Genomic DNA, 18333 nt, shown 5'->3' on the forward strand with positions numbered 1-18333 from the left:
GCATCTAAGTCACTATGTAATAGACATTCCACTGCCCCTTTTAAAACACCTCTGGAAAGAGTTTCTAAACATAATTGCATTTTATGTCTCACCTCCATTAAAGAATGACCATCTACCATGACTATTAGAACCCTGCTTTTGAAAACATATTCCTAATATCTAGGATTAGAAGAAGATGAAGGCAGCTTTTTTGTTCTGTGAAACGATCTTTTCTGAACAGCCAGCAGATCCTTGTACTGAGAGCACTTGTATTGATTTGGAGGCTTCAAATGAAAACACAATTCAGAGCCGGCTGTCCTGTCATTCAGAGTACTGACAGTAATTGCCACCATAAAAAATAACAGGTTGTTATCACAAAATTGTGTTTATAGTTAGTATAATTTTGGTGCGATTGTCACATATGCAGATTGTGCGTGAAACCTGAAAAATGATAACGCTCAATGATGTTAATAGCAGAGAAGTCAAACCTGCTTTACATGACTCTTTCATTCTTTTATGAATTGCCAGCAAATAGTAATATCCTTTTTATACTGCAGAAAATTATGATAAATTTAGGGGACCGTTAACATGCTTTCTGTAGGTGAATTTAGCCATAAATATAGTTACTTTCCCTTATGTAGTAACTATTAGAATTAAATCAGGTGAAATATGTAAAGTACCTAGCATGGGCCCGACACAAAGTAGGGCTTACTATATACTCTCTTTTCTGTGACAAGTGTGCAATAACTTCCTATGTTCTCAGACTCAGGAGAGAGAAAATTCTGTCTCTTGATGTTAACCCCCTCCCCTCTCTTATACTCAGGAAGTGGGAACAAAGGAAAAAACAACAAAGCAGCCGTAAGGAGGACGAGTGCAACGGCCACATTAGCAGGCGAGTGGCAGAATCAACACTACTATAAGCTGTGCTGCTCCTTTTAAATTAATATTGGGAGGGTCCACTTCTAGGAATAGAAGATAGCTCCTTTTTGACTAATCCTCTCACAGATAGAAACTATAAACTCTAGACAAAATATAAAACAACTCCTGGAAGGTACTGGAAAGTTACCAGAGCAGGTAACTCCTAGAGCAACTATTAAAAGAAAAATAACGCAAAGCGGTATGGGTAAAAAGCCAATAAATATATTAAAATGAAATTAAAAGGCAGAGATTGTCAGAATGGATACAACAGTAAGACCCTGAAAGATGTACTTCAAATAAAAAGACACAGATATGTCAAAAGTAAAAAAAAAAAAGAAAAAAAGAAAAGCAAACAGTAAACAAAAGAAGGATAGACTGGCTATATTAATATCAGATAAAGCAGTCTCCAAGACAACGAGCATCACCAGGGATAAAGACGGACACTTAAAAATGATAACAAGGATCAATTCATCAGGAATATATAATTCATAAATGTGTATGCACCTAAAAAAGAACTTCAAAATACTTGAAAGAAAAATTGTCCAGACTAAAGAGGAACATACACAATTATAGTTGGAGATTTTAACATCCTTCTCTCTCAACAACTGATAGAATAGATAAAAAAAAAATTAAGTAAAGAGACAGAGGATCTGAACAATTTTACCAATCACTTGGACCTAATTGATATTTATGGATTGTACATCCTATAAATGCAGAATACACATTCTTTTCAAGTGTATACGATATGTTCACCAAAACAGACATGTGAGGCCACAAAACAAGTCTCAATTAATGTAAAAGAACTGAAAACACACAGATATGTTCTTGGACTATGACAACATTAAATTAGACACTAACAGCTAACATCTAAATACCATTCCTCACTAAAAAGGCTCTTTGGACAAACAGCTGATTCCTCAGCTGGGACAGGGAGGAAGATATAAAAAGAGCTTGGAACATATCTCACTAGAAAGTATGAAACTGCTCAAAACAAATGATGGGGCCACGTCACAGCCTAAAGGGGGCTCCCACTGGCCAGATTTGGGACAATTAGAGCATCCAAATATAATCCGGACGGTGATGGATTATACCCCATTAAATAAAACAGGAATGCATGAGTTCAAGAAGATAACAGATAGATAGATAAGACAATGAATGGGAGGGAGGACTCTTCTTCACAGTGGAATGCCAGGAGCCAAACGTGCAAGGTTGGAAAATCACCATTTGATGCATCACAGTAAAGACTGTTTCAGGCAAGGATCATCAATGGAATAATTCAGTCTGATGAGGAACGGAAAATTTACAAGATCTTAAGTATCTTCCTACAGATTCCTTATTAGTCATAAGGAGAAAATAATAACTCTAGATCAGAGAAACTGGCAACACCTTGTCTGGTTAATCAAAATGAATATCACTAGTGAGGAACAAATGAGCACCGTGTACCTCTGGATATAAATAATGCCCTGAGAGAGACACGGCGTCACCTCTGTAGCATCTGGCCAGAAAGGCAGAACCTGATTCTGACCATGAGGAAATATCACATGAATGCAACTTCAGGAATATTTTATAAAAGGACTGGGCCTGTGTTCTTCACAGATGTCAACATGATGAAAGACAAAGCATGGCTGAGGAACTGTTCCAGATTTAACAAGACTAAAGAGGCATGACAACTACATCGTGCAAGCTGTGATCCCGAACTGGATCCTGGACTAGGGAAAGTGCTATTAAGGACATGCTGAACCCAGTGAGAAAATCAGAATATGGAGTGTATATTAGATAAAAATATCACATCAGTGTTAAATTTCCTGAATTTAGTAAGATTATGTCGAACAATATCCTTGTTTTTAGGAAATACGGTAGGAAGAGGTAAAGAGCAGGATGTGTCTAACTTACTGTCAAACAGTTTACAAAAAATAAAAAATAAATTTCATAGAGGGAGAAAAAAGGAAGGAGAGAGAGAGAGAAGAGCAATAACAAAATGCTAAAAGTTAGTAAATCAGCAAAGGGTATTAAGGGAATCCTATGTATTTGTGCAACTTTTCTGCAAGTTTCAAAATGAAAGTAATATACTGACCATGGAGGACCAACACATGGGGATAAGGCAATGCAGCAAAAGGGGAGACTTCTACCTGCAACCTCTGCTTTCTACACGAAGGCTCCAATCTTACCTGTCTTCTTTGATGACATCCACAAAATGGGCGTCGGTTTTCTCCCGGATGTTCTTGAATCTCAGTGGAAGGAGAGCTGACTGGTCCAAGCTCACCCCTGTCCACCTTCCCTTTTCCTGTAAGATCTCACACAGAGAGGTCTGACTGTTGGTGAGCTTCTCCTCTTGGGGAGGGCTCAGAAGTCCATTTTGAGTTTTAGAACTAGGTCCTCCAGAAGCCTGCCTCAAGACAAAGAGGGAGCAAACATCGAAAGTGAAGTGGCGCAGGGAACACGAGCTTATCCCCAGCCCTGAGCTCTCTGCCACGCCAGGGTCCCACCGCACTATGTGCCAGACGTTGTGACCTGCCCGAGGGGCCTGCACCTGCGAATCTGCTCTTAACCAAACGCTCAGCCTCTCAGCCTCTCTGCCAATCTGCTTCTCCCTGTTGTCCTATTTTCTCAAATGGCATCTCTGGGTGTTCAGGCCACCAGGAAAGTGATATCCTGGGAAGAGACTGCAAGGAGCCAGAAAGAAAGTGGAAAGTTGGCATTCTAGGGGTTTGCTTACTACAAACTAGAGCTAGGGCTCAGGGGGCAGTGTGGAAGGTTTGGGGGCTCAGGGAAGTGTGAGGATGGGTCCAGGGAAAGGAAACATGGAGCTGTCTGTGCTGCGGCTTAGGAGACATGTATGAACAGAGGGGCCTGTGCTGACCGTGGCTGTGAGGGACAGGGGTTGACCTGCATGCAGTTCCTTGGCAGATGATGAGACGAAGGAGCATGGCAGAGCCTGGGGCCCTGGGGAGTCAGCCTGCACACGCCTCCTTTATTTTTGAGATAGCAACTTGCTCTGTTGCCCAGGCACGAGTGCAGTGGCACAATCATAGCTCACTGAAATCTCAAACTCCTAGGCTCAAGTGATCTACCTCATCCTCCCAAGTAGCTGGGACTACAGGTGTGTACCGCCACACCTGGACAATTTTTCTATTTTTTGTAGAGATGGGTTTTCACTATGTTGTTTAGGTTAGTCTCAAACACCTGGCCTCAAGCAATCCTCCTGCCTCAGCCTCCCAAAGTGCTAGGATTACATGTGTGAGCCACTGCATCGGGCCTGCACAAGCTTTCTTAACAGGCTCTCAGGTTTGGGCTTTATCTGCCTTCCACTCCAGTCCTGATCTTCTTCTCAAAGTTCGATTTCTCTGGCAGCCTCCTTGCTGCTTGCCCTAACTCTGACCCTCTCTTCACAGTGCATTTCTCATCTTGAAGAATCCCCTCTCCTCTTTGCACATCTATATCCTACCATATGTTGAGTCCATTTCCCAGCCCCGCAAATCTTTTCCAAAACACACTAATACACATATTTTAAAACTCTTATTGTCCACTAAAGGAGTCCCACCCAGCTCAGCACGTGAGTATGCTATTTCACGTGGGCTAGTTCTGACTCTCCATCTTGTTCTTTATTGGTCTACTCAAAACCCAAAGGACTAGAAGGCATGGAGCAGTGTTACCTAAGAGGAGTTATTCCTAGAACTAAGAAGTTGACAAGACAAGAATGTCACCTTAGGTGGATGCGCCAGGAGAGGAACTGACAGGAACAACAGCCATGAGCTTGTTACCTTGGTGCTGTTTTTATGCTCATCTTGACAGCCATTTTGGACGGCTCCTCCTTCTGCACCAGCTTCAGATTTGGGAGCAAACGTGATTCCACATGAAAGGCAGGTCTACGAGAAAAACACAGACCATAGAAACATACCCAGAAAAGGTGACCATGAAATGTAATTCAAACAAGTCCGATGCTATTGCAATTTGCTGTCACATAGGATGGTGGTGGCCAGTGAAAGGCTTACTGCACCACTCCAGGATGAGCTAAAAACAAACTGGCAAAGTTGAAACATACAAAAACCTGTACACAAACCCAGGGCAGCATTATCTACAACAGCCAAAAGGTAGAAACTCAAATGTCCACTGACTGATGAATGGATCAACTGTGGCCTATCCACACAATGGGATATTATTCAGCCATAAAGAATAAAACACTTTGACTATTCTGTCTGATTATTAAATAGTTCATCTGGTAATTTAACATCCTTGATCACAGAACAGTCATCCTTGGTATCTACTCTTCTATAGTCATTTGGTCAATGGAATCTCTTGGCGTTAGTTTGTCTCAGGTATTTTTTCTCTCCTCGAGTCCATTTGATGTGCTTTAGGAAGAGGCCACCTGCTCCTTAGGTATGCCCCCAGCACACTGGCTTTCCTGGCTTTATAAGACGGTTTATGCATTCAGAGCCACGAATATGCAAAAGCAACAATCAGACCTGTTGGGCACCAGAGGGCACACCGAACACAGCTGGGGGCTCTGCACAGGCTTCCCTCCCTCCGAGTCAAGGCCACACAACGTGCTGTGAAGGCGCTGAAGGCCAGTGAGACTGGGATGGCCTGTGGGGATAAGGCTGATCTCCAGGAGCCTGAGGCAGCGGTCTTCCAGTTGGGCAACTCAATGCTACATTTACAAATATTTATAAACATTTACAAAAGGCTGCTTGGCCTGTACCCTGCTGTGAAAAGATGTTCTAATACAGAGGTGAGGTCTTGTGGAGCTGCCCATGAAAGAACCTCAGGAGCAAAGGCATAGGCTGTTGGAGTTGGAATGTTCACTGAGGTTATGGGAGGCTGCGCTTGAGGTCAGGGGCCATGTGGGTCACATGTCCAGCTGTAGAGACCCACAGTCAGGACTCCTAACAGCCTGCCCAGCGCTCACTGCTCATTCTGCGCTCCCACAGCAGCTCTGTGCAGGGACTGGGGACCCCAGGCCCCCTGGGCAGGGCTGCCCCAGGCAGGAACTTGCATCACCCTGATCCAGCAGCCCATCTTTTCACTGCACTTTGAAAATGTGGCTCTGTTTTTCTATTTCTTCCTCAGCCATTTTCCTTTTGGGGGATAAATTTTCTAGATGAAAACTTTAAAACAAATGAAACAAAAAAAATATTAGAGAAATCCATGTACCCTGATGGAGATATTCTTGTATCTCAACATTCCCTCTGATCTGTAGTGAGAGGGCCCTTCTGTACCAGGAGGTCCCACCATGCATCGGTGGGTGAGTTTGTTTCCCTCTCCCCACCCCACAGCAATTTTCCTGTAACTATTTGCCAGCTTAATTTTAATCTGGATTAAAACATTTTACAAACTCGTTTTTGCCAAGCACTGATACCTCCATGAAATGTCTCCCAGCCTGTTAAACATCCGTCTGCCCCCTGAACAGGTGCGGGCATCTCCTCCCCTGCCGAGAAGCCCTCACTAGGAAAAGCATTACCAACCTCAGGAACCTGCGCATACGGAGGTGCCTTACCACCTGGAGAGGCAAGCCCAAGCAGCTGGCAGGCATGTTAGAGAAAAATCAGTGTCGTAATGATAGGAGCTGCTGTGATTTAGAAATGTCTATGTGCTAAGGACCTGCCAAGGAATAAAAGTCGGGCCCTCATCCACGCAAGTCTCGTGCGTGATCTCAGTTAATCCTCATAACAACACTGCAGGGCAGAAATGGCCATTCTGCAGATGCTGACGGACTCCAGGGCTCCGGGCCCCCGACCACCATTGTCGTTTGGCTCTGGCCTCCCTTCCTGGCACAAAGAAGACTCAGGAATAATCCTGGTACTTTGGTTTCCTGTGCTTCGTTCCCCTGCAGTGACCCAAGCAGCTACGACTGTCCTCCTGGTTCCTTTGAGTGGAACCACTGGCACTCGGGCACCAAGGGAAACTTCAAGACCAGGTCCTGGGGTCCCCCAGAAAGTGTACTCTGCAAGCTAAGGAGTTTGCTGGCTGTTGCCTGGGTAACCTGAGATTCCTTGGAGAATACCCAAGAGCAAACTCTGCAATTTCCCAGATTATGTTTGCTCCTCCCCCTGGGTGGATGTGGGCTTTGAAGGGAAGATTATTTCTCTGACACACTCGGGCACATTTGCATTCATTTTCAACACATTTCAACACATGTACCCTACATTCTGGTCAAAATATATGGCGTCGATCTACAAAATACTTTTTCTTCAAGGTTATTTCTCATCCCAAGATAAATCATTTCTCAGCCAACAGCTGTCCTTTTTCATAACTGTCAAGGGAGAGAGCAGGGAAACCTCTTTTCTGGGAAATGAGGAGGAAACGACATCAGAAAAGTCCTGGCTTTGCCTGTTTAGTCTGCTGAATGGGAGTATTGAGTAAGATGTCGTTTTATAGAAGAAGCACCCTCTGCTCCCAAACTCAAAATCATGTTGAACATGGCAGACAGCAATAACAATGACGTTGCAACAATAATAACGAATACAATTTACTGAGGTGTCCTACACTCTTTGGGTGTTATCAATTTATTTAGTCTTCATAAGCAGCCATTATGCAGGTATTATAATTGGCCCCATTTTACAGATGAAGAAACTGAGACAGTGAAGGGAAGGGACTTGCCCAGAGCCACACAGTTAGAACGGCAGAGGGGAGCTGAAGTGCAGGCAGCAGAGCCACTAACCACCATGCATGCGTATCTCTGGGTGAACAGGGACTGCCTGTAATGAGGGGCAGAAGTCCTGGGGCTCAGCATACATCACTGGTGGGCCAGGGCATCATTATTTAAGCTAATGGATTAGGTACAGGCATGAACACTTCAAAAAATAGATGATTTCTGCTAACAAAATATTGCAGAAAAATAGAAGTAGAATATTCGAGGAAAATAGAAGCAGGAATTATCACAGAAAAATAAAGCCATCCCAGAAGCTGTAGGAGCAAATACAGACAGCCTGAGAATACAGGAGACAAAACAACAAACAAACAAAAACTTGTAAACCTCAGACATAATATCTCAAAGCCACATGGCACAGTGAGAGACAAAGTGCCTCGAACTTCTCATTCAATTCCTCGGCTGTAAATGACCCATTGTGCTTTATAACTAAGGCCGGTAATGACGACCCAGGTCAAGAATAAATTAAAACATATTCAACAGACCATAAGGCAAGAAGATTGTTACTATGTTGTGAGAATATTCTTTTTTTTTTTTTTTTTTGAGACAGAGTCTCGCTCTGTTGCCTGGGCTAGAGTGCCATGGTGTCAGCCTAGCTCACAGCAACCTCAAACTCCTGAGCTCAAACGATCCTTCTGCCTCAGCCTCCCGAGTAGCTGGGACTACAGGCATGCGCCACCATGCTCGGCTAACTTTATATATATATATTTTTAGTTGTCCATATAATTTTTTTCTATTTTTAGTAGAGATGGGGTCTTGCTCTTGCTCAGGCTGGTCTCGAACTCCTGAGCTCAAACGATCCTCCCGCCTCGGCCTCCCAGAGTGCTAGGATTACAGGTGTGAGACACCGCGCCTGGCCTGTGAGAATATTCTGTCAGAAAGTCAGAATGAGAAAATTATTTTGTATTTTGGGAAATTTCATTTATGTACAACATTTCACCACCTGAAGAGGCCAGGTAAATAATCCTGCACATATCTTTCCATTTCCATATAATATGTAGATTTTTTTATTTTGAAGTAATTTTAGACTTAGAGAGTGGGAAAGAGCTCGGGAAGTTGGTGAATACCCGTCACTATATATAACCATGGTACAGTAATCAAAACTAAGAAATTAACCCTGACACAACACTACTAACTGAATACAGACTTTACCCAGATGTCCCCAGGTTCCCCCAGAGCCCCTGTTCTGTTCGGGCCCCATGCGGATCCCGCGCTGCATCTGGTTCTCTTGTCCCCTCACTCCCCTCCAGTCTGTGGCAGTTCCTTAGTCTCTCCTTGTCTTTCGTGACCTTGACACTTTTGATGTGTCTCAGCCAGGTATTTAGTGGAACATCCTTGGATGTGGATCTGTCTGATGCTTTCTCACGAGTAGGCTGAGGTCTGGGATTTGGGGGAAGACCTCAGAGCTGATGTGCCCTTCTCAGCACACCCTACCGGGGTGCATGATATTCATGTGTCTGGTTAACAGGGGTGCTCACTTTGACTGTCAGCAAAGGTGGGGGCTGCTGGGTTTGTCCACTGTAAAGTTACTATTCTTCCCTTTATAATGAATACATATTTTGTCGGGGAGATGCTTGGAGGGTGTGCAGATATCCCGTTCCTCCTTAAACTTTTGCCCACTGATGCTAGGAGTCCCAGATAGATCATGCCTATAGCAATTCCTACTGTGCTGTCCTAATGGTGATCTTCTATTGCTCTCATTTGTTCTGCATCTACTCTCAGGAATTCTTCCATAAAGAAGAGTTGTCAATTTATATTTGATTTGCTTTCTCCTCAATGAAGGAAACACTCACACACATGACTAAAACCACAGGTAAAACTTGAAAAGTACTTTTTAAAAAAACTTACCTTACATCCACATTTCAGAGCCAGCAGTTACACTATTATTTAGTTTTATAATAGCTTTATCAAGATATAATTCACATACAATTCACCCATTTAAAGTGTATAATTCAATGGTTTTCAGTATATTCACAGGGTTGTACAACCATCAGCACTATCAATTGAGATTAGCATTTATAATAAATACTTCATTCCTAAACTTAATATGTATGTGTACATATAAAATATAAACCTATTATTTTTTCAATTTCTATAATGAACTAGAAGGCTCCCTACTTCCTCAAACTGGGCTGACTGAGCCTGTTCATAATGCTTTCACATACAGATAACAAGTAGATAAAAGAAGTGATCATTTATTCAGGGTCATTTTAAAAAGTCACAGCAATTGTCACAAAAGGATGGTTCCCGGGGATAGTGACCCCAACGGCGAAGGATAAACCTTTGAAAACAGGACAAGTCCTCTCTGAATTGTCCTCACGTGGGCAAATCCACATCATTAGCTTCATTACCGACTGTAAACGCGTGCAAACACCCAGTGGCCATGCAGCCGGAGGTTCTGAATAACGGATGGAGGTAAACTCAAGAAGACGGGCCAAGCAGGTTTGTTCCCAGGGAGGTCTCCAGAGATGAACGGAGATGCTTTCCAGCTCAAGTGGTTCACTGGTTGGAACCAACGTGATGAAAATCATTCCATTTTTGGTTTTCGTTTCCTTTTTCTTCACGAAGATACTGGGAAAGCAGTTTTTATTGACATGTGGAGTCGTGATCCCTCCCCTGCCCACAGCGTTACAAGAAAAGGGCAGCAAACACCTGCTGTGGTGCTGAGGCCACATTAAGCAGTCACAGTGCTCTGGTCCTGTGTTGTGTTCATGACGTGGTCACATCAGAGAGCATCCATCTCCATAGCAGCGACCAAGCGCAAAAACTGTAAAAATCTCCCTCAAATCAGAACAAGGGGATGTGAGACTTTCCCCAGAGGGTTGGTGACTTTTTGTGGGCAATTCATAATTGTCCCTTGGCCTCCTCCGGTCCTCTGCTCCCACTGTGGCCACATCCCTTGCTCTGCATGGGGTGAACGGATGCACATCCCAGTGTTAACTGAGCTTCCACTCCAAATCCAGCATTTACAGGCATTACTCCAACTGATCTTCAAACAATTCTGGGAGTTTTCCTCCTTATCACTATCTCACTGATGAGGAAAACTTGTGGCTTAGAGCAGCGGGACCCAACCTTCTTGGCACCAGGGATTGGCTTCATGGAAGATAATTTTTCCATGGACTGGGGGCAGGGGGCATGGTTGTGGGATGATTCAAGAGCATTGCATTTATTGTGCAGTCAAACTTCTCTGCTAATGATAATCTGTATTTGCAGTGCTAGCATCACTGCCTCAGCTCCACCGCCGATCATCAGACATTAGATTCTCATAAGGAGTGTGCAACCTAGATCCTTCGCGTGCACAGTTTACAGTAGGGTTTGTGCTTCTGTGAGAATCTGTGCCCAACAAGGCCACGGCTAGTCTGACAGGAGGCAGAGCTTATGTGGTGATGCAAGTGATGGGGAGCATCTGTAAATACAGATGAAGCTTTGCTCACTCGCCTCCTGCTGTGTGGCCCAGTTCCAAGGGGGCCACAGACTGGTACTGGTCCATGGCACAGGGGTTGGGGACCACAGGCTTAGAGAAATTAAGTGATTTCACAGTCCCAAAGCCAAGACTCTGAGGAGGACCTTCTTTTCTAAGTCTCACGCAAGCTGCCTTCCCTGCCGCCAACACACAGAGCCTTCGTCTGCAGTGCTTGCTCCTCCGCACCCTTCTGACCCCTCCTTCCTCCACCCCAAGCACAAGGGTTGTCTCTGCACATTCAGGCTCAGAGAGGGAGTGCCAGGGCTCAGGCAGTCTCTGTCCCCCATTATCCATGTCAGGGCCTTCCTGCCGAGAACCTCTCACTGCTGGTCACTTCAAGACACCAAGATGTGGGTGTAGAAAGGCTTCCCTTTGACCTATGGCTTCAGGGCCAAAGCCCTTAGCCTTTGACATCACTATCATCTCCTGGTAGGTTGTTGCAGTACTCAGCCCGTTTCACATTAGATAAGAATTTTCCAGCTATGCACTGGTAGATAATGTAAAGACATGCAGGACACAGGCTGGGCAAAGTAGCACACATCTGTAATCCCAGCACTTTGGCAGGCCAAGGCAGGGGGATTGCTGTGGTCAGGAGTTCGAGACCAGCCTAAGCAAGCGCAAGACCCCATCTCTACTAAAAATAGAAAAATTAGCCAGGTGTGGTGGGGCACTCCTGTAGTCCCAGCTACTCTGGAGGCTGAGGCAGGAGGATCCATTGAGCCCAGGAGTTTGAGGTTGCAGTGAGCTATGATGATGCCACTGCACTCCAGCCCAGGGTACAGAGTATGAAACCCTTTCTCAAAAACAAACAAACAAACAAAAAAAAGACATACAGGACACACATGCTTCACAGACATTACACGGGTTCTAAATAGTTCTGCCTGATTTTGGTCCTTCTTAGTCTGGCTCCACAGATCTTATATCTATGTATGTGTCACTGAGGAATTAAAAAGCAAAAAAGAAATTATAATTATCTATTACATGTCAGGCACCAAGTTGGAAACTTGGGAAATACCTAAGTTATTTAACGCATGGTCCCTATGTTCAAAGAGCTCACAGAAAGGTGCAGAGGAAACGAAGATTTAAGACAGGGCACGTTCCAGCCAAGTGCCGCAGACTAGAGGAACCAGGAACTGGAGAGGAGACAGCGATCAGCAGCAGGAGGCAGAGCAAACGGGGGAGCTGGACGCTGAGACGCAGAGAGGAGTTTAGAGGGAAGGGGAGGCCACGGGCAGCACAAGCAAGAGGAACAGCAGGAACAGGACACGCACGTACTCATTCGGTGTTTACTGAACACCCTTACTCTAGTTTCTTGGTCCTTGCCATGAAACTCCTTCCACCAGGTGAGAGTTCCCCCAAAAGGTCTCACTCATAATACGAGCCCTGCAAGGTGCAGCTTGAAAAGAAAATCTGTGCCCAACAAGGCCTGAGAAAGCTGCATGGCACACCCTTCTCCAGAGACCAAGCTATGTCTATTACCGTACTAAAGGCTCTGAAAACTCCTGCAGTAAAGAAACCTTTTCGATGTTGTTTAACCTAGAATTTCCCAAATTTACTTGACCACCAGAGCCCTTTTTTATATTTGACACCTATTTCCATCATGAAAAACTACTGTGTGCAAGGGCACATACCTCGGGAAACACTGCCTTGTGCCAGGCCCCTGTAGCGAGGCAGGAGAGGATGGGAATGTGGGGTGGTGACAGAAATGCCCACGGGAGTAAACTCTCACTGGACGAGGCAGTGGGAGTGACCATGGAAAAGCAGCCTGCTGTCGGAAGAGTCAAAAGAGCCTGGCAAGGATCATGAGGAACCAGTCGCTGACGCCACCTCATTGGTCAGCTAACCTCAGTGCAGACAATATTACTACGGCAACAAAGGCAACAAACCAATGACATACACGTGAGGCACTGACAAGTCTATAGCATAAACCTACCTGAAGAATATATGAGCACGCTCCTGGAATTTCACATTTCTATCATTCAAAAACTCTAACTTGAGGGGAAGTCTCATATGTCAGATTATAATCTATACTATCTGTAGAGCAGACCTTAGCCTTCTCTTTTCTTTTCAAATTTAGGATTATGGTTCATGACGACTCGCTCCCAGTCACCCAGTGCTTACAATTCACAGGGCACGTGGATGCCTGCCCTCCCCCGTCCCAGGGAGAGGCAAGATTTCAAGAGGCTCCCTGAGGCGGCAGAGCCTGAGGGTAAACCCAGGCTTCCATCTTTCCATGTTCCTTCCTCTCCACTTGTGGAATCCAAATAATTCTAGCTTTCTGGGACAGCCCTCATCTCAGATATCCTATTATCCTTCCCAAACCATCAAAACATCCCAGAAATCATGTTTTGTGATCCAACTCATCTTTCCATCCTGGAAGAGGGCACAAAGATCTTTTTGTTTTGTTTGGCTCAAATTCCTTTGGGTAAACAGACAATAGATCACAAGATTTTCAGAAAACTTTCAACAATTATTTGGAAAATCTATACATGGCAATAGAATATTCTAAATGGTTCTCGTCCGTCCAGATCAAAACAAATATATATGACTAGAACAAGAAATGTTCTTTCAGGGTGAAAGAAAACCTTCTTAAGGCAATTTAGCATAGAATCGCTGTCACTAAAATTGCAAGTATGTAATATGGTGAACTTAGAACGGCATCCTCAAATGGATTGAAACACACACATACTCTAAAATGGCAGACAGACACAACAAATCATTTATTTTGGCTCTGAGCTCTATTTCTCTACTTAAATACAGCTCAGTTTGCAGCCTAGAAGAAACAATTTCTCCCTGAATAATAAAACCATATTTGGACAGCCATGCTATTGCGTTCCTCCCACACCACCTCCTCCCTGCTCGCCCGTGCTCGGGAACAGCCTCCGAGTGAGGGCTCCTCTTTCTGATCCCTGCAAACCATCAGCCCAAGCAAGGAGGCTGTCTCTGAAGTTTGCAGGCATTCAGGAAGCTTCAGCTATTTTATTATATTTAAGTTATTCAGCTATATGTTATGCATGTGCCAGAACGAGCATGGGAAAGAGAGGGTCTAATACCACTCTCATCCAGGGGTGGTTCTGCCTTCCCCAGGGGACACTGGGCAATGTCTGGAGATGTTTCTGGGTGGCACAGTTTGGGGAAGGGGTACTATTGGCATCTTGTAGGTAGAGGCCAAAGATGCTGCTGACAGTCTAAGAGTGCACAGGACGGCCCCCCACAGCACAGGATTACCTGCTCCAAAATGTCAATAGAGCTACGGCAAGAAACCCTGCATCACATTAACAAGACACACAAGGAAAATGATATATGAGTGCTGTCAATAGACCTGAACGATAATTGCAAAAAGTAACTGTGTGATAGGCACTATGGATGCCAATATAGTAAGATAATCTGGACAACACCCCAGCTGATTGCCACACTCTGAAGACTGTTAAGCTCAAGCAGCATCAGCTAGCGTTCAAATCTGTTAATGAATGTGGGTAAGTAGGAATGTACTGTATTAAAGCCATAAGCATAGGCCATCATTCTAATATATTGTTTTGTTATCTGAGAGCACAAAATAGTGAAGTAGAACTGTTATTAATGTCTCTCTCTCTTTTTAAAAATGGAAACAGCAAATATTTAAACTGTGAAAATACGCAGAAAGTACCAGTGGGGGAACTAAATCAAATGTGAACACTAAGGAACAGCTCAGAAACTGGAATGATTTTCCATGCCCAAGGCCGGCCATGTTAATTCCTTGGGAGTTTATTATGACATAAAGTCAGTCCAGAAATGGGCACTGCTAGATGGCCGCCAGGAGGTCTCGGTTCCAATAACGGAATACCACAGGGTTCTCGGGAACCTGTATTCATTCTTTCAGTGAGCTACGTCGCAAGATTTATCCACACCAACAAAATTTAAAGTAATCATAAAATAGTGGATTTCAAGAGATGTAGCAGTATTTGAGAAAGTAGTTCCTGAAATCAGATATAAACTAGTTCTTGGCATCAGATGCAAAGAGAGCCAACTTTGCTATCATTTAATTGTTAGCTTGTAGAGATCCCAAAAGGTGCTGCAGGTCACAGAAAGAGAAAATAACTAATAACTCAAGTGTGAAGCATCTTATGCAATGCAGCAAGGAAACGGAAGTGCGTGAATGTCAAAAAGCAAGGATGTTAAAAATGTAAAATGCTTCTAATTTTATAGTAAATTTAAAAATTATGAAAACCAAATCAAAGGCCATTCCAAGTCATTTGCCTCAGACCTGGAGGCTGGTTATTATTTCACATGTTCTACTGCAGAATTAATAAAGTTTTAGAAGTAGAAAAAAAAAAAAACTAACCTTAAGGTTATCAAAGGTTCTGACAGTCTGCGCCAGGTCACTGGCACTCCCTGACGATGCTGTCCCCTGTCCCCTAGGGCCTGAGGACACCTGTGAGCCGTCAATGACCTCAAAGCCAGAAAGCAAGGCCTCTGCACAGCTGCAGCGAGACTCCTTGGCTCTCTGACCCGATATCAGGTATGTCTTCAAACCTACGATGGATAAAAATTACAATCAGCACAGAGTGAAACCACCGTTTGTTGACACACAGCTCGATCTTGCCCTCTAAGGAGGACACACTCTGGAAAGTTGAGAGTAGAGTGAGAATGTGAATATCTCATATTTTACGACTGACTTCTATGATCTTCTCAGACAGTTGTAGCCTCAGGGAGACCATTTGCCTCCAAGACACACCATTTACTCACATTATCTTTTCTTTGAATGATGGCTCTATGTTTTACCTTCAGGGCTAGAATAAGCATTAAAAATTTCCTCCATGGAAAGGCCATGTGACCTCTCTGTGAAGGCAGCAGAGCAGATTGATGGTTGGCTCTACATATTGCTTGGGTTTACTTTGACTGTAAACACCAGTCCCTGACATTTATAACCGTCAGTGTAGATGTAAGGGTGACCTCGTGCCCTGATAATCTTACCTGTGTCAGACACTGCAAAACTACCATGAAAAGTAAGACCACATTGTGGATCAACATAGGTAAGTAAAACCTCCCTTGATACAGGTTTACAGTGTCCATTTTCTACTGGATCTGGACATTCATCCCAGGAACCCTCAGCTTTTGTTAAGGTGAGGTCCACGTGCATCTTATTCTCTCATAAAGTCTCTATTTAGAAAAAAGGTTGGTCGAATGGACAATTAACTTGTATCTTTATGATTCTCACTAAAGGCTGAAATGGCACACTGATACATGCTATACCATTTAGCAGCTGTAACAGGCAGGTGGGTCCCTGCTCTGGGTATTCAGAGCTATCTGCTGCGAAAATACTAAGGAGCAGGTTTTCCAGGAAGAACTCAAGGAATTTTTGAAAAAGAAGCAAACTTTATTTAAAGAAAGCCATCGTTAGTCCTTATTGGAATTTAACCAGACAGCAAACGCATCAAGGGAATGACAATGTAATTTATTCAACGAACATTTATTTCAGGCCAGGTGTATGTTACACACTCAGAATAAAATCATGAACAAAACAGGGTCCCTATCTTTGAGGCTATCCTCCAGCAGAAGGTCACAACGAAAGCTACAGGAAGGTGCAGCATGGAAAGATCCAATCAAGAGGTGATGTTAGGTCTACACCAGATTCCAGTGCAGTTTCTTACACTTGGTACACATTTAGTAAGTGCTTTAACATTAGTCAAGTGACCTTAATCTTTCATTTCCCTCTCTCCTCATAAAAATACTATATGACATATCTTTTTAAATCAACTGTTGTGAGAATTTGGCAAGAGTCCTGGAGACACCTAAGGACATCCCAGAGTATAGCCAAGTCACAGTTGCAAATCAAAAGACTTAGATATTTTTAGATGCCAACTGACCCCAAAGGATATCTTTAAACACTCATTCTGACTTAGGTCCTGAATTTCTCTGCATTTTTTTCCTCCAACAAAAAACCCACATCCCAATTTAGGTATAGGATCAATCTGAGTTTTAACTAATTACATATACAAACTTGAAATGGAAATGTGAACTGGAATAGGATGTAAGAGCAAAAGTACCTTTATATTATTAGACTGTCACAGGTGACACTAGACCTATTCTGTCATTTCACTTTGGGGGAGTCAAAAAAAATGCAACCTATGTGGACTGAACAGAGAACAGTGCTACCTCTGACCTGGGTGGGGTCTCCGATCTGGCAGGGCTTATTCCCGGCCTCATCAAAGTGCACAAGAAGGCCTGTTCCAGGGGCTGCTCAAGGGTCTCCTCCCCATGACTCCTGACTGTGGTGTGTGGGTCCCCGGGCAGCGGGGTGGTGACAGGGGCCTGAGAGTGCCTTTGCAGCTACAGGGGGCCACCCTGAGGACCAGAGGCAGAGAAAGGACAGCATTTTCTTGCTTGGAAGGGTGAAGAGCTACCGAAGGGAGAGGTTCTCTACCAGGTCTGTGGCTGCCCCTGACCACAGAGTAACGATCCCTGTGAGACGCTGGCAGCCCAGGTTCCCCTGCCAGAGGCTGCTGCCCCCCTGTAAACAAGGGCTGCCCTGAGAGCACGAGCCAGGCTGCCTTTCAAACCCAGGAAGTGTCCTTTGTCGGAGTAACTGTTTATCTGCTCCCCTTGTGGCTCCATGTTGGGAAGATAAAGCCAGCCTTTCCTGGAGGCATGGAACAACCAAAGCAGAGAGAAGGCTGGGCACAGAGAACTGAAGAGCCATGAGCCTCAGACATTGACCAGCACAGCCCTCGGTAGCAGGCATGGAGTAGCAGCTACAGCCCCTGCAGTCACGTGCCCAAGGAGGCAGCGGGAACATGTCAGCCACCATCAAGCCTAGTGTGAAGCCTGTCACCTGTAGAGGTACCTAGACAACACGCAGGTGTGACTATATCAGGCGTGCCAAGTCAACGGACGGACTCCTCCAGGGTGCATGGAAGAGGGGTACCTCCTAAAGATGCAGGAAGGAAGGTGCTTTGTGTGAAAGCGCCCCCTCCAAATTCAGGTGTTGCTGACGCAACAGCATTAAGCGGTGGGGCCTTTAAGAGGTGATGAGGCCGGGAGAGAGCATCCCTCGTGCGTGGGATCAGGTGCCTGCACAAAGGTCTCTGGCTCGCTCTCCCGCTCTTCTGCCATGTGAGAACACTGCCTTCTTCCTTCTGCAGCCCTCACCAGACAACAGAACCTGCTGGGGCCTTGATCTTGGACTTTCCACCCTTCAGAACTATGACAAGATAAATCTGTTTTTTAGAAACTACCCAGCCTGTGTCAGTCTGTTACAGTAGCACAAACGGACCAAGACAGAAGGCCCCCCTGGATAAAGTGTCCTCCAAGCCGAGGAGATGAAGCAAGGTCAGCCCAGTGACAGCAC

The 18333-nt window shown here is 44.6% G+C and overlaps 1 protein-coding gene across 2 annotated transcripts in view; it reads right to left on the reverse strand.

Moving 5' to 3' along the window:
• ADCY9 (adenylate cyclase 9) overlaps positions 1-18333 on the reverse strand; it is a 109771-nt gene that overhangs the window by 20958 nt on the left and 70480 nt on the right. The window contains exons 3-5 of one of the 2 annotated variants that reach the window (XM_045542451.1): positions 15328-15518; positions 4659-4763; positions 3066-3283 (exon numbers count right to left, since the gene is read on the reverse strand). In XM_045542451.1, coding sequence (XP_045398407.1) covers positions 3066-3283; positions 4659-4763; positions 15328-15518 — 514 coding nt within the window. Of the gene's footprint in view, positions 1-3065; positions 3284-4601; positions 4764-15327; positions 15519-18333 lie in introns of both variants that reach the window. The other variant, XM_045542450.1, reaches the window with a different exon arrangement.

The sequence above is a fragment of the Lemur catta genome, chromosome 2 (assembly GCF_020740605.2).
Source record: "Lemur catta isolate mLemCat1 chromosome 2, mLemCat1.pri, whole genome shotgun sequence".
Lineage (NCBI taxonomy): Eukaryota > Metazoa > Chordata > Mammalia > Primates > Lemuridae > Lemur > Lemur catta.